We start from the raw sequence: 23,019 nt of genomic DNA, 5'->3' as shown, positions 1-23,019 counted from the left end.
ATGTTTGAGGTAATAAATACAGATTGAACTCACCTTTGCGTGTGTGGTTTTTTTTTTGGTTTTTTTTTTTCCCCTCTTGTTATCTCACCACACTGAATAATAGGACTCACAGCAGTCAGGAAGCTTTTCGTTGTGTACTATAGTTCTTATTAGCAGAAGAGCATGCATGTCATTTACTTAAGTAAAACTGTTTGCAATGGCAGAACACTTCCCAGCACTGAAAGGCACTTCCCGGCACTAATGGTATGACTTTCAAAATCCTACATCACCTCATTCTTAAGTTATTCCATTCACAAACTTATGTGTCCGCTCTTCCTGGCTAGTTGACGACAATACCCCAGTCAGCCTTTTATAGCTGAGCAGTCAAAACTAAGCCAAAATTCTAAAGTGTGTTTAAAACAATTTAATAATAATAATAAAAACTACACCCCATGAACCTTTCAGCTGAGCTCTGGACTTTGACTGCCTCATCTCAGCAACTTGCTTCTTTTCTTTTTCAGCCATTGTATTGTAGAGTTGCTGTTGTGTAGGGACCTGTGTCCTGCATAATTCAAGTTGGCAAAGCTTTAGCTGTCAGACAGATGGCCTCACATTTGACTCTAGAATGCTTTGTTACATAGAGGAGTTCATGGTCAACTCAGTGACTGCAAGATGTCAAGGCCCTGTGACTGCAAAACAAGCCCAAATCATCACCCTTCCACCGCATACTTGACTTTTGGTTTGAGGTATGTTCAAATGCAGCTTTGCAAATATAAACCATGCTGCCATCCTGGTTTTTTATTTATTTATTTATTTTATATAAAGTAGAGGCTTTTCTTTTTCTTCCAAACATGTCATACTTGTTCCCTCTTAATTCTTAAAGTAAGGGTGTACTTAGATTTCCACTCACTGCTTTCACTCTTCATTTTGGCTTAGTTTTTGATAAATAAAAATAACGGCATATGTCATGTTTTACAATTAATCTGAGGTTGTAGTTACCTAATTTTAAGATCTGCTAAGGACTAGATTATCCTGATATGTAAAACAGAATTTAAAGAGGGTGTACTTTCGTTTCATCATGACTTTGTAAATAAAAATATTTAATTCATTCGAAAATAAATGTGCTTGAAATGGAAATATCATCTCTAATATATTATTTCCAAGCAACTAATTTGTCTCGTCGCTAAGCATATTATGAAATTGTTGAGTATATGGAATTTGTGAGTGAAAGCAAATATAAAATTAATTCAAATAGTTTGGACTTTCTGTTGATGTACTGACCAAAAATAAATACAAACAAATATTCATCTTTCAATACAAAAATAAAGAAAATACCGCATGAAACTAACGAAAAAGAAATAGGATATTCATCCGTATAACAACAGTATCAACCGTAGCGTGCGCACAAACAGCTTTAGAGCTTCGGAAAAACCAAGAAGAAGAACTAGGGCGCGGCGCGGCTATTTTAGGGCATGCTGGGAAATGACGTTTATAAGAAATGACTCAACAAAAACGTTGATTTGTAATTTAAAAAGGGAACGACATCACGTGAAAAAAATGTAAAACATTTAATAGCGAGTTCTACCACACAATTAAAAGCTCTCATACTGAAAAGATCGAGATTTTTAAGATATTTTCTTCTCGAACCTTCTTTCCAGTACCGGTTTACCCATAGTGCACTGCGCCGCTTCCTTTCTTCTTGGTTGTGCGGTGGTCCAAAAATGTCGCTATTAGATGGTCCGTTAAATGTGCTCGGCCAGAGGACAACTGGCCAATCTGTTCGCACTCAAAATGGTGAGTTTATGCGCTGCTTGACTTTGTAGGTCAGATAAAATTAGCGTTTCTGCTATGTGTTTATTATAACGGGCAAGAGAACGGTTTTATGCAACACACGTGTGGATCACGCTAATGCTAGCTAATGTTAACTTAGAGATTGTGCTTCCTGTCTATTACTAATATTATTAGTAGTATTATCATTATACTACAACACTGCAAATCTATTCTTTCTCAACTGCAGCACGTGTTGCAATTGTCTAATCCCATTTTAGTACCGTCCACTCGTACTACAATGAATGGAGGGTTATGCTAATGGGATAGAAAAACTCTGTCATGGTCTGAAGGTGTGGCGAGCTGAATGTGCGCCTCTCTGAATGAAATGACAGCATATCCCTCTGACTGAGGTCCGAAAGGTCAAAGGATGTGCCTAGTATCTTTAGATGCATTGAACTTTTTGCTTCACGCTCGCTAGTTACAGTTTCCTTTTTGCTTCTGCAGTTATGGCCGCTGCATCCATTGCCAACATCGTCAAGAGCTCGCTCGGACCCGTTGGCCTCGACAAGATGTTGGTGGACGATATCGGGGTCAGTATCACGTTTGTGTTCACTGGAGAAAAGAGGAATGAACGTCTCCAGAAACAAGATGGAATACATGCACGAGTTTTATTGACACTTAAACTATCATTCATGCTGCTGTTTCTTCTTCGTTATACTATCTTGTTGGACTTCCAACAGGTGTTGCTTAGAAAGTATTAAATCAACTTCAGATTGTGCAAAATGCAACAGCCAGACTTCTTACAAAAACCAATAAAACTGAACATATTACACCAGTCTCAGGAGCTTTACACTTGCTACCCAGTGCTTTAATAATTGATGTTTAGACTTTACATATTGAAAGCCTTTCATGGCCTGGAGAATATATACTCAAATTGCTGTTCCCACATTAACCAGTGCATAGGTTTAGATCACGAGGCAGAAACTATAATAACCACGTAAAAGCCATAGTTGCTTATCAGTCGTGTTTTGTGGTTGTTTCGACAGGACGTGACCATCACCAATGATGGAGCAACCATCCTGAAGCTGCTGGAAGTGGAGCACCCAGCTGCAAAGGTCCTGTGTGAACTGGCTGATCTGCAGGACAAGGAGGTCGGCGATGGGACAACATCTGTGGTGAGTAGCTACCACTAGCTCCACTGGTGTTTGTGAATGTTTTAGCAGCTAATTTGTTGGATTTTACATAATACAGAGCTTCAGAAACTGAATTGCAGCATCCTGTTTTAGTACTATGCACCTGCTTCTTATTACGGGTGTGTGGCTATGCTAACAGGAAAGAGAAACTGTCCATCATGATCTGAAAGGGTCGAGCAGCCTCATTTCTGCCACTCTTAAAGAAATGATGGTACAGTGCATGATCCGTATCTTTTGAGTTTTATTGTTGATAGAAAATTAAGCTTGTTCCCATATTTTAGCTTGCATTGTTTGCGTTGCTTTTTCTCAGGTAATTCTTGCTGCAGAGTTGCTCAAGAGTGCCGATGAGCTGGTGAAGCAGAAGATTCATCCCACATCAGTCATCAGTGGATACCGTCTGGCTTGCAAGTGAGATGATGTTAAATGTAAAATCATCCAAATAAGATCATTTAGGATCTGTTGCAGTTTTGTGATGCTCAAACTTGTCGTTATCTTTTAGAGAAGCAGTCCGCTACATTAATGAGAATCTCACTATTGGAACAGACGACCTGGGAAGAGAATGCTTAATCAACGCCGCTAAGACCTCCATGTCTTCCAAAATCATCGGCGTGTATCCTTTATTTGTTTGCAGGAAATCAGCAAAATTTACCAGTGTTTATATTTTGCATGTGCAGAAAGCTTTTCTCACTCTCTAAAGTAATTGCCTTGACCCAAGCCTTCAGTGATGCAGACTTCTTTGCTAACATGGTGGTGGATGCTGCCATGGCTGTGAAGTTTGTGGACAGCAAGGGGGTAGCTAAATATCCTATCAACTCAGTTAATGTGCTGAAAGCCCATGGCCGCAGTCAGAAGGAGAGTTTCTTGGTCAACGGGTATGCAGTGAACTGCACAGTCGGTTCACAAGGTAAGTCTGTCACAAAGCCTGAAATTCATGGATTTTAAGTGTAAAAAGTGAGGATGTTGGTGATTTCTTTTGATTAGACTCCCATTTAAATTTGCTGCTATGTCTTTCCTGATGGTGTATGCAGTGATACGCGTGGGAGACAGTAACCATGGCTAAGAGAAAGGTAGTCACAGCAGTTTGTGAACTGTGGCAAAGCCTCTTTTGGCCTGACAGTAGAATAGTTCAGGGACCGTTTTTCCCTTCAAACAGTTTTGTAACTGTTTTTATAATTAATTTTTATTGTCCTTTGGATTTTTAAAATGATATATTGTGTCACAGGCATGGTGAAGCGTGTCGTTAATGCCAAGATCGCTTGCCTGGACTTCAGCCTGCAGAAGACCAAAATGAAGATGGGTGTGCAAGTTATTATTAATGACCCAGAGAAGCTCGACCAGATCAGACAAAGGTGATTTTTGAACATTTTTTTTTCTTTTTCTTTAAACAGACACATTTTTAAGAATCATCCCATTAAATTTACTGTGTTGCTTCATCATTAGCTGACACAGTGATACGCGTGGGAGATATCATAAGCAGCCACATGTGAAGGCAGCAGCTCTTCCCTGAGATGCATGACTACTAATGTTGGCTGGACACTTTGTGCATAGCATGCCTTTATAAATATACTGTTTAAAGTGTTGCAGCTTATTGTGAAACTGATAACAAAGCTCAAAACAAAGGAAATGTGGAGGTAAAACTAAATATGTATTTTTGGTTGGTTGCAGGGAATCTGATATTACCAAGGAGAGGATCCAGAAGATTTTGGCATCAGGCGCAAATGTTATACTGACGACTGGTGGCATTGATGACATGTGTTTGAAGTATTTTGTGGATGTAGGAGCCATGGCTGTTAGACGAGTTTTGAAGAGGGACCTCAAACGCATCGCAAAGGCAACAGGAGGTAAGAAAGAAGTAAGCTGCAGTTTGTGTCGATTGGCATTTACTGCTTTTAATATTCACGTATGCATTTAGATGCGTCTGTCACACACTTAAATTTAGAGTTTCCACCAGCAAATATTCATGTTTGACCTTGTGTGTGTTTGTCCATTCATAGCCACCATCTGCCCTTCTCTGACCAATCTGGAAGGAGAGGAGACGTTTGAGGCCACTATGCTTGGCCAAGCTGAGGAGGTTGTGCAGGAGCGCGTCTGTGATGACGAGCTCATCCTTGTCAAAAAGTAAGAAATAAGAACTAGCAGCTGCTTGAGTAGTGGTGAGTTGCAGTTGCATGAGTATAAAGGATTTAATTAAGTGCACTTCTTCTACAGCTTTGGCAAAAGTTGAGGGTTTTCCCTTGTACAATAATTGTCCACATAAGACCCCTCCTTTTTTTTTGTTTTTGTTAATTAAAGGCTGATGTCGTATTGTCGTCACCCTGCCAGGTGCGTGGCATAGTCACCCAAATTAGTAAATGCAGTAATTTGAGTAAAACAGTAATGCAGGATTTTGAAATTGATTCCATTGGTGTATCTACTCAAAATCTGAGTTTGTCTCAGTGACTTTTCTAAAAATAGCTTAGATTTTGCTGGGAGGCTGAGGAGCAGCACTGGCAGCTTCCAGTTTTTCGTTTTTGTTTTTTTTATCCCGGCAGTTAGCTTTGAAAAAGTCAGGACTGTGTGATGTTTACAGATGAGACAACTATGTGTTTGCATGCATTGTTTTTGAGTGATTATGAATAATACAAAGCCATTTGGAATAGGCTCACATTTTTCTGATAAAAATTGGAAGTAATTGAATGGCATGGTCAGTTTGAATGAGCCATATATTTTCAAGTTTAGCATTAATTGGTTTAGAGCCTCAATACTGCTAGGGTATTGGGTTTCTCTGTTTATTCTGATACTGCGTGTTGGCCCAGTTTAACTTGAATGAGTTGCTGTAGGTTTGTAAACCATTGTATGACAACTGGAAACAAATTGATTGCATTCATAGCACAGCATATGGTGGACGTGGACCAAAAAACAAACAAACAAAAAAAAAAATATATCAGTCAAATGCCAAGAAATATGGCTAAGAGATGAGTTGAGAGCCTCAGAAGTTATTTCAGAGATAGTGACTTCCAGAATGAGTCTGTAACTGATGTCAGATGCCTTATGCAAGATTTTGTAACCTACTTCATGTTACATTAACATGAAATGTGAGGATTCAGTGAGGACTACATTTTCCTTGAATTTCCTTGAATACCCAGGGAAAGTTTACAGACCTAAAGGACGGGTTTGGCTCGTCTTCTTGTCTCTAAAAACAAAGTTTGTTGCAGGGGATCAAGTTCTAGTTTTGGATTTGATAATTTTGTATTTGATTTTAAAGTCCTTTTGTTTCTACACCTAGAGTTGATTCTCATTCTGATCACTATATTTCCTGACTTTCTTTCCCCTCAGTACCAAAGCACGCACATCAGCCTCCATCATTTTGCGTGGAGCTAATGACTTCATGTGTGACGAGATGGAACGTTCACTGCATGATGCTCTCTGTGTGGTCAAGAGGGTGCTGGAGTCAAAGTCTGTAGTGCCCGGAGGAGGTGCTGTGGAGGCAGCCCTGTCAATTTATCTGGAGAACTATGCTACCAGCATGGTGAGCTAGCAGCTGCTGGGAATCTGCGGTTGATGCTTTTTATTTATTTTTTTTAATTAAAGTAAATTGTGCTCATCAATTTGCTTCAATCTCTTTAGGGTTCCAGAGAGCAGCTGGCTATTGCAGAGTTTGCTCGATCTCTCCTCGTCATCCCCAAGACGCTGGCTGTGAACGCAGCACAGGACTCAACTGACCTGGTGGCCAAGCTGCGGGCCTTCCACAATGAGGCTCAGGTTAACCCTGAACGCAAGAATCTCAAGTGGTGAGTCTTACCTCAGCTGCAAGTTTGTTTATTAGGCATTTCCATTCAGTTAGTCCTTAAACGAGCACACTACTAACATGTAATTACACTGTCAGTGGTTTGTCTCTGGTTCCTTCTCAGTCAGTTTTGATCCTAAAGTTAATCTGCTGTTAGATTTTCCTATTTTGTCTTTAAACTGTTTAAATATGCCAGATTTTTTAGATTATTTTTTTTTTTAGACAGAACTGTATGAAAGTAAGATTTTATTTTGAAGTTAATCTGTCTTGGACGCTAAGTGAATTTGCATATTTTGGATTCCTTGTCCTTTAGGATTGGTCTGGACTTGGTGAATGGCAAACCCAGAGATAACCGTCAGGCCGGTGTGTACGAACCCACGATGGTTAAGACAAAGAGCCTCAAGTTTGCCACTGAAGCTGCCATCACAATCCTCCGCATCGATGACCTTATCAAACTGTTCCCAGAGCCGAAGGAGGGCGGGCATTCGTACCAGGAAGCTGTGGAGTCTGGATCACTGCAGGGTTAAGAGGCTCCAAATTGGTCCCAATAGATTCAACTTCTGTATTTATACTCGAGAAGCTCTCCGTGGCTGTTGCTCTAGTGTAGGCTGTGCACGTTGCCTGTTTACTGTTCTCCCACTCCCTCTGCCTTGGAGCTCTGTCTTCTAGAAGAACTGTAAGCGATTGCTTTTTTTTTTTTTTTTTGGACACTTAATAAAGCTCAGATGGTTGTAAATGAGTGCTGGAGTAGTCCCTTCATAATAACTTTCAAACACATTCAAGTTTATAAATCTTTAATTTCTCAGATTACAGGAAAAATATCTGCAGACATGCCCAAGTACAGGAAGCATGAGGTTTAAGAAGGCAAGCATACTTATGGCACTTTTCTGTTTGAAGGCTAATGCCTACGCAATTTGAGAAGGTCCCTTTAATTCCACATGGGAAGATACTGGAATGTTCAGGTTTTTAGAGCAAGCGTATTTAAAATCCTATAAGATTAGGAATAAATTACATTCTTCAGAGACAGTAACATGTTTGTCCATACTTGGTACTAAAAACTATCTTTTACAGAGTTAGTGTTAAACCTTATTTGCCTGTATAAGTAACTGATAGCAGCTGGTTTTTAAATGGAACAGTATTAGTTGTCTGCTTGACAACTATTGAATGTAATATGGGCTCTGTCATATTACCAGCATTGTTATATTTAAGCTGCTACTGGTATTACACATTAGCCATCAGTATATGCTAGAGTTACATATTTGTACTGACAAGACTTCTATCATTAATTCACAAAATTCAAAAGCTAAAACCTGAGGACAGTTGAGTTTAAAATGAAGATCATAGTGAAAATTACAGCACACACTCAGTTTTGCCTCAAGTGTTGTGATGTAAAGATGATAAGTAAACTTTCTATTGCGTATTAACCCTGTTGTGTAAACAATGATTTTCAGTAGCCATTAAAAAAAATAAGATGAGATCAAGTGCAATATATTAAACAGCACAGAGGTACATGTCTCAGACTCTTTCTACACACATGGCGATACCCATTCCTCCACCAATGCAGAGAGATGCGATTCCCTTACGCCCTCCGGTCCTCTGGAGAGCATGCAGCAAGGTCACCAGCACTCTGCAGCCAGACATGCCAATAGGATGGCCCAGAGAAATGGCACCACCGCTCACATTTACCTGAAGAGAAAGGGACAGGGATGATTAACATCACTTACTCTTTAAGGCTGATTCTAACCAGATGAAAGATGGTATACTGTAATTGCAGCTATTGCACAATTACAGTATACCATTAAAAACTTTAAAAAGTAAGTAAACTTACTTTTTAATGTTTTTTGTATAATTATGTGTTTGTATCTGTAGCGCAGCATACCGATCCCATGGATGATTAATATATCTTTTCTTGCCATGAGCTGAAACCACTGCAGAAACTTTTTTGAGGGATCACAGCACAGCAGGCTTGAGTCAAAATCAATTTCCAATTCATATGGTCTTTTCTTACAAAAAACATACAAAAAAAACCCCCAAAACAAAACATACAAAAAACAGTAATACTGTTAAGAATCACCTTTTCTTCATTCAGGCCAAGCTCTTTGACCACAGCAACTGACTGTGCAGCAAATGCTTCATTGATCTCAAATAAGTCGACCTGGTCCAGCTGCCAGCCTGCTTTCTCAACCTGGGAGGAAATGAAAGTTGTAAGTAGTAAAAGATATATAAATAAAATTCCTATTATCATATTTTAATCGCTGCAAAATTCTCACCGCTTTCCTAATGGCTGGTATTGGTCCCGTTCCCATGATAGAAGGGTCGAGACCAGCTTGAGCCCAGGATACAATTCTGGCCATTGGTTTTATGCCACGCCGCGCAGCCTCTGATTGGCTCATCAGGACAGTTGCTGCTGCTCCATCATTTATACCTATGAAGAGATAAAAGCAGGTTTCAAAATATCAGTGTAATTCTGCTCCAACCTGCTGGCAGATATCTCAGTGTAAGTGGTGGTTCACGAATAACCCTGGAACCTGAAGCATTTCCTGCGGTGACAGTGCCGCTGCTGTCCTTGACGAAGCAGGGTTTGAGTTTTGACATGCTGTCCATGTTGCTACCATGCCGAGGAAACTCATCAACCTTCACCTCCACTGGACCTGAAGGTCAGAGAAACATGTTTGCACTTTATGCATCATCATAACTATCGTATAGAACTGTGGATTAGAAACCTACCTTTTCTGGATGGCACCATGATGGGGACAATCTCCTGATCAAAGTACCTCGCCTTCTGTGCAGCTTCTGTTCTGCTCTGAGACTTGACAGCAAACCTGTCCTGTTCCTCCCGACTGACACCCCACTGCTTTGCAACATTCTCAGCTGATAAAAGAAGAATCAAACAAGAAGTAATGAGTGATACAATGCAGCATACAACCACCGGCTGCTGTGTGAAAACAGATCCACATCCTAACCCGTGATTCCCATGTGGTAGCAGTGGAAGATGTCCGTCAGGCCGTCTGCCACCATGGAATCCTGCAGGGAGGCATCGCCCATCTTCACTCCTGCTCTCATATGCACTGTATGAGGAGCCTGAGTATACAAAGAAGAAAACAAGCAGATTGTTTCTTATGCTGAGATTCTACCTGTTTACACAGGTTCACAGGTGAAATAGTGAATTGGTAAGCTTGACTGGCCACTTTGTTAGGTACACCTACTCAACTGCTTTTAGCACAAATAATCAACCTATAACATGGGAGTACATTCAGCTTCATTTTAGAAAAGTGCTTTGAGTAAAAAAGCGGTATATACCAGTCAAGTAGATATCACAAGTTCAAATTGAACAATTTGTCATACTGTACAAGTATACATACTGTCATACTTTCACAATAAACTTTAAAAATCTCTAAACAATCTGATCGGTTTCCATTTTCATATCTTTCTTCCTCATTCATTACCTACCCTGCTCATACTCTCCATGCCTCCTGCCACCACCACAGTGGACTCTCCAGTCAGGATGGACTGAGCTCCCAGGCACACAGCCTTTAGCCCAGAGCCACACACCATCTGGCAGCTCCAGGCCGGGACAGGGTAGGGGATACCTGCTCCAACACTGGCTTTACGTGTTGGATTCTGCCCATGACCTCAAAGAGAGAGAAGCAAAAATGTAATTATAGAAGGCTCATGACTGGCTGGAAGTATTGCCAAACATGTCAAATCTTTGATGTTCAGTAGATATTCCCAAATCTGCCTTCCTTTTATCTTAGTTTGTTCAACAGTTTCTACCTGCTGTTAGGACATGTCCCATGATAACCTCAGAAACCTCATCTGGTTTCACCCCAGCCCGCTTCAGGACATCCTTGATCACTGCTGAACACAGGTCATGTAGAGGCACCGTAGACAAAGCACCGTTCAAGGACCCTTCATAAAAATGGAAAGTTCGTTTTACGAAGAAGTAAAGAACTCCAAAATGTTTTTATTTACACGGTGAGTCATTCTGGTAACAGTTTTAGGCCAGTAAGGTATATTTAAGTCTATTCAAAATAGAATATAGGAATGTTTTCAGACAATCTGACAATTTCAGCCCCTGAAAAGTCCAGCCAGCTTTCCAAAAGTCAAAACATATTTAATTTAAACGCTTAAAACCAGATCAAGACAATGCAGATGAAAAAACTACCAGTTATTAATTCCAATTCAATTCTATATCAAAGTTAGAGTTGCAAAATCAAGACTTTTTATTTAGTTTATATCTGCAGAGAATAAAATAATACACATAGTAAAATTTGGTAAATGACTGAATTTAATGCCAAATTTAAAAATAATCACATCCTGGTAAGAAATCACGCCCATCTTGCTCCACACAGCGTGCACGTTGTAGGTAGCCAATGGTAGCAGTCTCGTGCTCCGTGGCACTATGACCAGTGAACCAATCAGTGACAGCAAAACACTAGACATAAGAGCGAGCCAATAGCAGGTCTGCATGACTTGGCGTGAACTGAAGGACACGATCCAATTAAGGAAATTAAAAAAAAAAAGTCAAGCAAAAGCTGCTAGTGCTAATATAAATAGTACAGGATATACGCAGTATGCTATACACAAAACAAGCTAGCAACGAAAAACGTATTAACAACAGAAATCAGTACAGCTATCTGTCTGCATCAGTAAGCCGCATTACAGCAACGTTGGGCGAGCTCCGCTTAATGAATATTTTTACTTCTTGTGGTTTAGGCTTTACCAATCGGCGTCCGGGCGGCAGAAACGATGACGACACTGTCGGTGCTCATGTTGACAAGCAGGTGTTTGAAGCTGGAGTCCTCGCTCAGAGTGCTGGTTCCTGTCTGCACACTCGCTCTGCGCTGTTGAAAGTGCGTGGACGTCTGTTTTTCTACAAATGTAACTGAGAAGGGGGCGGGGAGCCACAGCGCCACCATATGGTTGGGAGGATAAATGTTTATTCATAAAAAATACCTTTATCCACCTTGGATGTTTTGTGGAGTCTATTTAATATTTTATTTATATTTACAGTCCATTGGATTATTGCCATGTTAAGCTTGCACTTAAATTTATAAGCACTTTAACACCCCATGTTTTACCTTTTTCTACTTCTTAGCATGACCCAATTTTAACCAATTGATGCCTGACATTTACATTGTATAACAGAGTTTTTAATCTTATTTTCATAAGGCACATAATGAGTTTTATTGGTTCTTAAACATTTTTAAAAAGAGCTGCTTAAATTTTTTCAAGCTCAAAAACCTTTGTTTTGTGGTAATAAGACAAGTCATGGGAAAATGCTGCTTTGTCACAGGTTGTAAGATAAATTACACAAGTCCTTTTACATGTTTATGTCTCCTCTGACTCATCCGATTATAAGGCTACATGAAATAATGAGTTTCCACATTTAATTTAGTTAATAATAGGTTTCACACCATAGTATTAAAAATCTTTATTGGTATTTGGTCAGTACATGAAAAGGACTGAAGTCAGAATAATATGAACATCGCATATGAACTACTCACATTTCAACAGAAATTTTTTTTTTTTAACCGAATGGGTCTTTTTTGCCAATGAAAAATTAAAATTGCACTAAAAAAAAAAAGAAAAAAAAAAGAAAGAAAACACAGGTCAACATCTAAAAATGACCTTGAATATAGCGAAGCTACTGTAATTCAGTGATTTTACTGACTTTTGACAATGACTTACACCAGATGCCTGATTTCAGTGTCAAGAGCTAAAAGAAGAACAGCCTAGACGTGCTCAAATAAACATCAGAATCAAACATCCACGCAATTTAAATCTAACATTAAACCATTCCTGTTATATCCCCGTGTAGCAACACAAATGTGACAGAGGCATCACGATGGGCAGGGAGAGAAGAGTGAAAACAAAACATCTTGGACAGCAGTGCTGTGTTAAAGACTATGCATTTGTTGCTATGTCTGTATACGGTATAAAAAAAAGAAAGAAAAACAAACAAACAGATAATACATGTCAAAGTACACTACAAAACTGCACCATCGCTTGTCCCGGTGTCCAGGCCGTTCTGAGCGTGCCGTGACCCAGCAGTCCTGCTGCCCTTGGTCACCAGGGCAGCCTTGTCCTCATGGGGGTCGGTGGTGGAGTCTGTGTCATTCGAGTGCTGAGTCAATGATGTCTCGCTGCCTGTCGGAGAGTCCACGCTCTCGTACCCCGCACTCAGCTGGCTACCGAAACCCACAGGTCCTCCAACTCTGCCAGCAGCAGTCTGACTCCCTGTCACTTCCTCTGAGTGGTTGGAGAGTTTGGTCTCAGCTTCGCCAGGGCTTGAAACCATGGGGGACATGGGAAAGTCTTCCTCTGTGCTGCTGACCTCTCGGTACAGGCTGGGTGTAGTGGTCTCGCTCCTCTGGGATGAGCTGCCATTGCTTGGACCATTGAAGACCCTTCCGTAGTCTTTGCCCATTGTTTCAGAGGGTGCGCCGGCCTGCCCGGGCTGAGCGGATTGTTCCGCACATGAGCTGGAGGCAGTGGGTGAAGTCCTACTGGGTCCTGCTCCAGCTGAGGACCCCTGAGACTGGGAGAGCTGCTGACGGGTCTCTTTCAGCTGCTGCTGCAGGACGAGGATGGTGCTCTGCATGCCTTCCACCTCCTCATCTAGCTGGATGATAAAGTCATTCAACTCTGGGATCGACAATTCAGGAACAGACAAAGAACAAAGTCAGAAATGAACACAAATGTCACAGGATTAATGGCGCAAATATGAGATACGGTCACAGTTGGCCAGGCTGTAGGGTATAGATGCAATGTTCTCACCGTCTTGGCTGCTCTTAAGCTCCTCGCTGTACTTCTTCTGGAGGGCCAACTCAGCCTCTAATTGGGCAATGCGTCCCTGGGACAGCTGCCGACCCAGCTCCTGGTTTTCCTGAATCAGCATTCGACACTTGGCCATCAGTTTCTTCCCTGTTTGGCTGTAAGGGAAACAAGTCTCACATCACACGGTGAACCAGGAGACAAACAACAGGCAAAGAGGTCCCACTGATCTGACCCACTTTGCGATTTGCCAAGGGTCAAAAGAAACTCTTCAACCTGGTTGTCCGTAAATTGATCTAACCAAAACACAAATGTCATTAAATCTTTCAGACTTCAAAACAACATCAGGAACCCACTGACACAAATCTGTCCTGTACAAACACATATCAAAATCCATGGAAAAAACACTTTTTTCTGCAAGTGAAATTAAAAGTTGAATGATGTGTATTGAAAATGGTCCCCACTTTCCTGAAACTCAAAAACAGTGTTACACTTTAACTGTATGTTGAAGAAAGGTGGGCATTTTGGTATCGATTCGGTCACTAGCAAACTTTCAATTTTAAATAATCTTGCTACATCACTGGGTGTGAGGAACAAGCACAATGAAAAAAATGTAACATAGCAGTGTGATATTAGGGTGACCCAGGACATTTTAAATACCAACCTTTAGCTATGAGTAGCAAAAAGCAAATGTGCACTGCAAAACCAGGCACAGGTTTTCTGTAACCACTTGAAATACACAGAAAGTAAGTGCTTCAACAGTAAACTCAAATAGCTTCAGGTGCTGCTTTCTCAACATTACAAAAGGTCAAGAAACAGGGCAACAGTCCAGCACACCATTTTACATTAGTAGGTATTGTGGTTGTTCTTTTAAAAAGGTCTTAATCAAGAAGCCAAAGATAACTGACTTCATGTAATGCTTTAAACCATTTTTCCCACCATGCATTTGGTCTATAAATAAAGACGTTATATAGTCAGAAGACACTAAAATAGTAACATAATATTAAAGTAAGCAAAGTGATGATGGTAGCTTCAAAGTACCTCACAACCCTGATCAAGAACAAATGTTATTTATAATTATAATATATGATTATGTATTTACATCAGTATCATTTACTGGAACCCTCCTCCATTCTTACTCATAACCATTACTGCCTCTGCAGGAGGAAATGTGTTTTAAGATGTTCAGATTTCATCATTTAGTGTGAGAGCAGAGTAAAAATTGTTGTTGTTATTTGTTTTGTTTTTTTAAAGACAAAAAGTAAAACAGACCCCATGAGGGATTCACAGCGTGAACAGTGCTAAGAGCTGTGCTACACAGGTGAGAAAGGAAAATATAATCATCTATTTGTGTAAATGGCTGAGGGAAAGATTGTTTGGTCAATCACAAAAATACACAGAAATACAATCAATACAATCTCATAAACTCATAACAGGACTTCTTGAAGACATCTTTAGTCACAAATTGAAAACAGGACTTCGTGCACCTACAGCAGTGTGTTTTGGTAGGAGAAATTAAGCAAAGCTTAATTCGGCATTAAATCCCATGTGAATATTTTTACACAAGTATTCAGGGAAGGCCAATCATGCTTCTTAGCTCACACACACTGCAGTAAGTGCTTGTTTCAGAGAAACAAAATCAAATTAAATACCAATAAAAATAAACAAGTCACAAAATAAAACAAGTAAATACACTCTACCGTGTGCAGGCCCATGCTCAAAGACACAGGCGAATGGACCCTCATGCCTGAACCATAGTCCTTGATGGACCGAGGATCTGGCTCCGCTCACAGTCTTAATGTCATTTCTAGTGGCTCTTCCCCCAAAGTCTTACTTTTAAATCCTAGAAACTTTCCTCATATTACTGGAATGTATCTAGACTGTCCAAACAGTCTCTGCATTTCTCAGCAGGTCTTTGTGTGGTCTATTCCACTGTTAATGTCTTTTTAACCCAAGTATGGGAATCGTCTTTAAAATGTTCAATTGCCGTTTTAGGCTAGGGATCCTCCCTGCCTGACTCAACCTCCATATTACCTCCACCATAACCCCCCTATTTAATAAGCGAACTGTCTGGTTTGAGCGGCGGGGGCAGGGAGGCCATATCCACGTCGGGAAGCGAGTGACCACCTCTTCAGGAACAGTCCGGACTCCTTCAGGCCCTTGGACGGTGAGGGGAACTCGAGGGGAGAGAGCTGAAACACAAGTGTCACCTGACCATACTGTCTTTTCTCTTTAGGTTATGTGATATGTAGCTGGCACAGTGCAAGAGTACAAAAACAGTTTGGGGTTTGTTTGGTTTTTTTGGGAGTGACTGGCTTTCTGTAAAGTCTGAATCTCGTGGTGAGTACAGCACTTTGTCAGCCTTCCCCCCCACCATTGTTCCTGCATGTCTGCAGTGAGAGTGAGGGTGGGGGGCGTGAGGAAGTCTTGACTTTTCTGTTTTGTTTTGTTTTTTGAGGGGGATTATTTTGATTGTCTTTACCTATCAGGTGTAAATTTCCAGGCACTCAGTTCATTTTGGGCCTGCTCCAGTTTGTCTTTAGTCTGTTCCAGTTCAGCCTTCATTTTGAGGAAAAACAAGTTGATGGACGGGTCCACCATGGACGACCGCAGTTGGGCCACGCTCGGCTGCTGGACTTGCTTGAGGTACTGGATCTGCGTCTGCAGGATACAACAAACACATATCAGTGGCAGGAACAGATAAACAAGTGTTTTATCATGGTTCAAGAGAACATTCTTGAGTTTGGCTCCGATCTCCAGTAGCCGTGTTTTTCCCTCTTAAAAAATAAACAAAATGTATAAAATTGGAAATCGCAATCTTCTGATGGAAACTTTTGATGTGGACTCAAACAATTTAAGCATATTGCCTTCCATCTACAAAGTTTTCAAGACAAAATCTCTAAGTGAACAATTACTTCCAATTATTTGACAGCTGCCTTTCCAGGGCAGACTGGTCCAAAAAAACCCCAAAAAAAATAAAAAAACTCACCTGCCAAAGTTATGAAGACATCAACCATTTTTTGTTGGGGGGTTTTTTTGTGTGTGTCTCAAACACATTTAGCTTAAAATTCTGGCATTTCTGTTCAAAACTGTGTCCCCATGCTTTCCATTTCAATGTGACTGCAGGGTTTCCAAGTTTAAAGCCTGTGCGTTGAGCTCACCTCAGCTGCACTTTAAGAATGGCATGTGCTACCATAAAGCAGCTGTTTGATCCACTGAGCTGTCAATCTGGCAAGAGCAAAGGATGCCTTGGCTTGAAATAATTTACTTTTAGCCTCTTTTCCATGATCATGACAGTTTACTAAGGAACGCTCTCTGCTGGAGTGTTGCAAATTATTCAATTCATTGAAATTTAGTAAAAAAGTTAAATTATTTTGCACTTTGAAAACTTGTATTATCAAATTTAGAATATAGGATAATAATTACTCAGTTTTGACTTGTTTAATAGCAAACTGTAACATCATTACTTATTCACAAAGTTACCCATGTTCTTATCCGTGAAATCTTAATGAAAAAAAGATCACTTAAACGTTATGTTAGAAGGGCTCAATATTCCTATAAGAAATAAGAACTCAAACTGTGGGACAAATAGAAACTGAATTCTATTCAGTCATGTCAAGCGTAATCAAAATGAGAGGAATAAATACATACTGTGCACTCTTGCATTTCCTGTTCCTTGGTGGCAAGTCGCATGACCAAGATGTTTTCCCTCCGCGCGGACTCCTGCTGCTGCTGCTTGAGCTTTTCCTCCGACTCCTTCAGCCCTGGAACGTCATTGGCTGAGACGATAAAAGCGGTGCAGAAATGCAAAACATATCAGATTAATTCCTTTCACTGACTGCCACAGACAGCAGCACCAGGCAAAAACATGGTGATTGTTGAGATGCTGACAAGGTTAAATCATAACCATGTCTTATAGCAGGTGTACTTACAACATAGCTCCGCATATTTTGCCTCCAAGACCTGGACATAGGCTTCATGCTGTTTCCACCTGTGATGGGCAGAGCATGTTTTAGCTGCTCATCCAAAACAAAAACACCAAATTCCCCCTACCACATTATTAATCACCAATAGCAGAGCTGTTACCTACCTTGCACACAACTCTTCTCTGGTCAGAGTCTTCATGTCCGATTCACTAAAGCGAACCTGTGTGAACGAAAACCCAAGCACTGGTTACATAAAGAAACCCATTAGAATATTTGGAGGGTGGTGGGCAGGGTCGTGACACATAACAAATTACAAGGGGTACATTAGAATAAGAAAAGAAACTCACTTTCTTGGGTAGAGGCTCCTCGTTGGTCATTGTGAACGCTGTAAGTAAAAAGGCGACAGGAGATCAGCAGTAATTACAGCTTGGGCTCGTGTGCTTGAAGGACTGCATCATGTTTTAACGCGATGGCTATCAACACGCAGTACAATGTACAGCAACTCTGCTAACTCGGTACAAAAGCGGTGCCTTTCAGCTAATAGATGACCCTGATGGCGTGTGAGGAACACATTAACTATCCCGCAAAACTAAATCAAAGTTAATATAATAGCAGTTTATAAGCACAGCCGAGCCTTGTGTTAGCTCGTGTGACAAGCAGCAGCAGCAACGGACCGCGAGAAATGGAAAATATGCTAACCAAGGTTAACACCAGGCTGCTAATAAGGTTTAGCTGTTTCCGTTAGCAAACTAACTACACGTAACGAAACAGCAGTACCGAGCTTCACTATTTCCCTATGTCCAGCCTGGCAGCATACAAGTCTTGGCTCTATTTTCCGCTCCTTGTTATCACAAAATGGCGGTGAAGGAAATGACTCCCTCCCTAGCACTCCTTTTCCTGAAACTAGCGGGTTCTGGGTTGCAGATATCGGGCCTTCAGCCATCAAAAAAAGCACTTACCAGATCAGTTTCTTTCGATGTTTCTCGGTCCTCTTGGCGTCAGGGGTTCTTTATGAAACGAGAACCTGCGACTTGGTTAAAATTTATGGGGAAGTTATTTGTAGTCGTCTCGCTTCGGCGTGGTCAACAGCATCTTCCTCGCGGTCGACTAAACAGAATGGCTGTAGCTGGGCGCTGCGCCGCACTTGCCTTACTGCAGAGTTCTAGCACAGATGGAGGGAAAGAGCGAGAACTCTCACTCCGCAGCGATTTTAAGATCAAAAAATGTACCCCTCAAATAACAGTAAACAGTAGATATTTTTTATATGATTTTGATGAATTCATGCCCGCATTACTATTTTTATTGTATTATTTTTAGCCTTAGTTTGTATGAATGCATGTTTTTAAGTCATTAACTAATGTATTTATGTTAACAAATGTATTTAAATATATACACAGCACAAAGCTCTCCCTTTTGTACTATTGGTAGGAGTAGTTTGAAGAAATATTTTTAATTATTATGAGTCTTCATAAACCTAATTATTTGAATTAATTCATTAAATAAATCTAGAGTAGAGAAAGCCTTAGTGTACCTTGACATTAGTCTTTGGTGCATCATCGACTGTGAGTTGTACCGAAACTTGTTTAGGCTACTGAAGAAAGAAGTGGTTCTTTTTAGGATCTTGAAATGTAGACTTAATCAAAAATAACTCGAAATTGTGAGATAATAAGCCATATTTTCTTTTTTATTTCAGTTGCAGAAATAACTTCCTGTTGTTCCATGAAGTTGACACTTCTGGTGGATGCTAGAATTGTTCTCAGTTTAGTGTCCACCACAAGTGATTATGTGTTCCGAATTCAAACCTGAGGGTTTTCCCTTTTAAGCAAGCGTTGTTTGCTTCTTAGTGCGCCATTTGTCTTAATATAGACGATCTCCGCCATTGCCTCCACTGTTGCGGGGGAACGTTCACGTGACTCTCTGCTGTTATTTTTTTAATTTTTTTAATTATGCTTGTAGACAGTAATAAGAACTACTCCTTTAAATATATGCTTTGTTTTGCAATAAATAAACAGAGTGAACAGATTTACAATAAATTAAACGGATTAGAATAAAAAATATCTAAAGGGAGGAGTTGCAAAATAATACAGAAGGTAAGGAGCTTTTTTATTATTATTATTCCAGAGTATCGGGATGCGTTTTTAATACAGTCTCTCTCATCTGCCAAGTGTCTCTAATAATGTGTATCGTTGTCACATGTAGCCGTTGACTCTGTGTTTATCTAATTCCCGGACACCCCCACAGCATAGATGTAATGGTACGGTCGCCTCCTCTGTCAACTTGAAATTGCACATTTCAAGGGCAGTTGTAATCAGCGTGTGTATTCCTTCATTCTGTCTATTGAACAGCATTAGGAACATGCTTTGCAGAGCTGGACAAATACGTAGGTAAGATTGTTGTCACATTGTTGAGCATTTGGTGCGTGTACTGCGCTCAAAGTGCATACGGAATGGGGGCTCTTGACTTCTGCTAGCAGCAGTTGTTCTTGAACGTGACAGTTGCTTATTGAGAGCTAGCACTTAGCTAACCGAAATGCTAACTGGCAGCTCAGCTAGGTTAGCTTATGGCGCACTAAATACAGGTTTTTGTTTATTAAACGCGTAATCATGCTGTTATGAACTCGTGCATGAAGTTATGAACCGAATGTCTTAATATTGAGCCAGTATCATATGTTCAATGAACTAATATGTAGATGGCTGTGCTTCAAGAGCTGCGTAAATCTAGTATCAACAACAGTCATTTAGGTCAGTTGCTTAAGTAAGCTAAAACTAACTGAAAATCCTACCTCTGATACCCTGCAGGGAAGTAATTTGGTACGGCTTAGTTGCACAGCCTTGTCAATTGCTCCTTAGCAAATTACTAGTTGATTAGGAAACTAAAGTTTTAAAAGTAGTTCTGTTTGGTATATCTCAATTTCTGTTGGAATGTATCCCTAAATAACTGAATAACAGTTTTCTTGCTGATGTCATGACATTTTCATGATGTCATGCCTTATTTCATGCTGTATTTATTCATTATTTGTTTTCAGGTGTGCAGCCAGCCTCAGCCACACTATTAGCAAGGTAGCTGCATCGAGGCAGAAGCATACTCTCCCTGACCTGACATACGACTATGGTGCCCTGGAGCCCTACGTCAGTGCAGAGATCATGCAGCTGCACCACAGCAAGCACCATGCTACATATGTCAACAACCTAAATGTTACAGAAGAGAAGTATCAGGAGGCACTTGCAAAGGGTATGGGCAGAGTCGCATGATATTTCACTTCGCTTGAACTCGATTTGAAAATGAAGACTTTAAAAGTAGTTGTCTATATGAAGTTGTAATTAAGATTCTGATACATACATTAGTTTTTTTTTCCTTAAAGATTTTTCCCCAAAACATAAATGTGTAAGAGTTTGACAGAAGCTGTATGTTGTGTATTTTTGACTTACATTTTTAGGAGACGTGACAACACAGGTTGCTCTCCAGCCTGCTCTCAAGTTTAATGGAGGCGGCCACATTAACCACACCATCTTCTGGACAAATCTCTCTCCAAATGGTGGAGGCGAACCACAAGGTAAGACAGAGAAATTTACAAAAATTGAAACAGGGTTTTGTATTTTGTTTGTTTTTCTACTCGGGAGTGGATATTGAACTTAAAACCAACAGGAGACCACAAAATGTCTCTGTTAGATACATGAGTATTTATGTAACTGTTAACTAGCAGAGTTGCCTGAGCAACTTGGTAACTTGCTTGTCTGTCAAGGATTATAGTTTCCTTCCCCCTAGTGGTATGAAACTGTATATGACCAGACTAAAACTATTCATAGCCAGTTAACATATCATCTTGTCTGTCTTTAATCAGATCACTTCTCTGAGACATGACTCTTATTGAATGTGCAACTTCATTTTATGACGTGTTAAAGTTGATTAATATGGTTGCAGAGTTTGTTTGTTTTTTATTGTTGCATAATGACTGAAAATTGCACCATTTCCTAATTGGCTTAAAGCTCAGTTTTGTTAATATGGAAATTGAATAGTACTCATGGCCACTGGTCAAATTTCATGACAGTTGGGGGAATGGTTGCATCATCACTTGGATGATGCAACGTTTCTTTCACTGAAAACACTCCAGCCAAGACATTTGTGTTGTGCCATTTCACAGAAGCATACACATCTGTTTGACAACTTTGTAGGAGAGCTAATGGAGGCAATCAAACGGGACTTTGGCTCCTTTCAGAAGATGAAAGAGAAGATGTCTGCTGTTACGGTGGCTGTGCAGGGCTCAGGCTGGGGGTGGCTTGGCTTTGACAAGGACAGTGGAAGACTTCGCATTGCTGCCTGTGCTAACCAGGATCCTTTGCAGGGGACAACAGGTCAGTTGGACTTTCTGTGATTTGGTGCTATATAAATAAAACTAAATTGAATGAATGCGACTTGACCTTCTAACTGCAACATGGCCTATTTATATTAATTTTTTCCTTTTTTTTTTTTTTTTTTTTTTTTTTTTTTTGGCGCTTAGGTCTCATTCCCCTGCTTGGTATTGATGTATGGGAGCATGCTTACTACCTTCAATACAAGAATGTGCGACCTGACTATGTGAAAGCTATCTGGAGTGTAGTCAACTGGGAGAACGTGAGTGAGCGTCTTCAGATGGCCAGAAAGTAGAAGCTGATGCACAGCAACCACTAAGACTTGGATCAAAGGGTAGTTGCCTGCATTAAATCAGACTTATGACAGTTCAAATCTTCAGAAAGTAACTGGCATTTAAACTGTCTTTAAATTTTTTTATTTTTTATTTTTTGGTACATATATTGTACGTGGAAAAGCTGAAGCTAGCGGGCAAGTACTGTTTATCTCTGGTCTGTTCTCAACTGCCAGTAATTTTGAAAGCGCACAATAATGGACAACTTTAACATCAAAGCTGGCTTTTGCCATTCTCACATCTTATGAGTGGCATACTAGGTGTAAGATAACATGAGTGCATATTCTTATAGCTGTCTCAGTCAAGTTAAGCCACACTAAAATCGGACAATGTTATTGCAGTCCTTGTATTTGCTGTATGATAATAAAAAGCAGAAATTGTAATAAAACGGTTGTAAAAGCTTGATTCTTCTTTCTTTCCTTTTTTCATTACTTGTAAGATTCTAAAATTTCACTTTTTCCCCCTCTAAGCTATAAGAGAAGCTGGAGTTAAAAATGCAGTTTTAAACTTTATTTAGTTTAAATCCTCATGGCCCCATTATAGGGCAGTGTTGAATACTGGTCACTGAAGCTCATGTTTTCAAATGCATTTTAGCTCAATTGGTGTTAAAAGATGGATGTCAACATTGGGTGGTTGTTGTTGTTGTCGTCGTCGTCGTCTAGCACTTTAGAGTTTCACCCAAGATGAGTTCAGTCCAATCAAGATTTAAATCCAGGCAGGAAATGTATAATAAGCACAAGAATGGGGAGGCATTAAGTACCTTGATTTCTTAACAAAGGTCCTATAAACCTCACGATTCTGTCAAGCTGAAAAACTTTAGGTTTTATGCCTACATCTGGTCATAGTGCTACTATTTACAATGTTGCCAGAAGAGGGCAGTGTTCCCTTAACATTTGTGCTTAGGCTCCTGCTGTGTATACAGGACTG

General features: G+C 40.2%; 4 protein-coding genes and 1 non-coding gene across 5 annotated transcripts; 3 read left to right on the top strand and 2 right to left on the bottom strand.

Annotated features, from left to right (window-relative positions):
- The first annotated feature begins 1,683 nt into the window (after positions 1 to 1,683).
- tcp1 (t-complex 1) lies at positions 1,684 to 7,411 on the top strand. The gene is made up of 12 exons (XM_085372238.1): positions 1,684 to 1,773; positions 2,254 to 2,339; positions 2,796 to 2,924; positions 3,253 to 3,350; positions 3,442 to 3,552; positions 3,665 to 3,846; positions 4,165 to 4,291; positions 4,608 to 4,783; positions 4,937 to 5,060; positions 6,258 to 6,450; positions 6,549 to 6,712; positions 7,022 to 7,411. Exons 1-12 carry the CDS (start codon positions 1,701 to 1,703, stop codon positions 7,233 to 7,235), a joined length of 1,677 nt encoding a protein of 558 aa, XP_085228364.1. The 5' UTR covers positions 1,684 to 1,700; the 3' UTR covers positions 7,236 to 7,411.
- LOC146617220 (small nucleolar RNA SNORA29) lies at positions 2,015 to 2,152 on the top strand. Its single transcript, XR_014906903.1, has one exon. It is a non-coding gene; the product is annotated as a small nucleolar RNA SNORA29 (small nucleolar RNA).
- Positions 7,412 to 7,515: 104 nt separating the features above from the next.
- Positions 7,516 to 11,544, bottom strand: acat2 (acetyl-CoA acetyltransferase 2). The gene is made up of 9 exons (XM_085372150.1): positions 11,432 to 11,544; positions 10,483 to 10,617; positions 10,159 to 10,340; positions 9,672 to 9,789; positions 9,436 to 9,579; positions 9,237 to 9,359; positions 8,979 to 9,133; positions 8,783 to 8,893; positions 7,516 to 8,394 (listed from the first exon to the last, which is right to left on the bottom strand). Exons 1-9 carry the CDS (start codon positions 11,478 to 11,480, stop codon positions 8,224 to 8,226), a joined length of 1,188 nt encoding a protein of 395 aa, XP_085228276.1. The 5' UTR covers positions 11,481 to 11,544; the 3' UTR covers positions 7,516 to 8,223.
- A 619-nt stretch (positions 11,545 to 12,163) lies between these two features.
- Positions 12,164 to 18,518, bottom strand: wtap (WT1 associated protein). Its single transcript, XM_085371871.1, has 8 exons — positions 18,371 to 18,518; positions 17,759 to 17,796; positions 17,576 to 17,631; positions 17,418 to 17,476; positions 17,137 to 17,264; positions 15,968 to 16,146; positions 13,489 to 13,643; positions 12,164 to 13,356 (listed from the first exon to the last, which is right to left on the bottom strand). The coding sequence occupies exons 2-8, from the start codon at positions 17,786 to 17,788 to the stop codon at positions 12,698 to 12,700; spliced, it is 1,266 nt and encodes a 421-aa protein (XP_085227997.1). The 5' UTR covers positions 17,789 to 17,796; positions 18,371 to 18,518; the 3' UTR covers positions 12,164 to 12,697.
- A 1,181-nt stretch (positions 18,519 to 19,699) lies between these two features.
- Positions 19,700 to 22,487, top strand: sod2 (superoxide dismutase 2, mitochondrial). The gene is made up of 5 exons (XM_085371872.1): positions 19,700 to 19,795; positions 20,437 to 20,642; positions 20,848 to 20,964; positions 21,584 to 21,763; positions 21,910 to 22,487. Exons 1-5 carry the CDS (start codon positions 19,767 to 19,769, stop codon positions 22,053 to 22,055), a joined length of 678 nt encoding a protein of 225 aa, XP_085227998.1. The 5' UTR covers positions 19,700 to 19,766; the 3' UTR covers positions 22,056 to 22,487.
- Positions 22,488 to 23,019: the final 532 nt, after the last annotated feature.

This window comes from Diplotaxodon limnothrissa, linkage group LG15, assembly GCF_057381915.1.
Source record: "Diplotaxodon limnothrissa isolate DT_005_m linkage group LG15, D_limnothrissa_male_GT1.1, whole genome shotgun sequence".
Classification (NCBI taxonomy): Eukaryota; Metazoa; Chordata; class Actinopteri; order Cichliformes; family Cichlidae; genus Diplotaxodon; species Diplotaxodon limnothrissa.
This window is presented reverse-complemented; position numbering and strand designations above follow the sequence as displayed.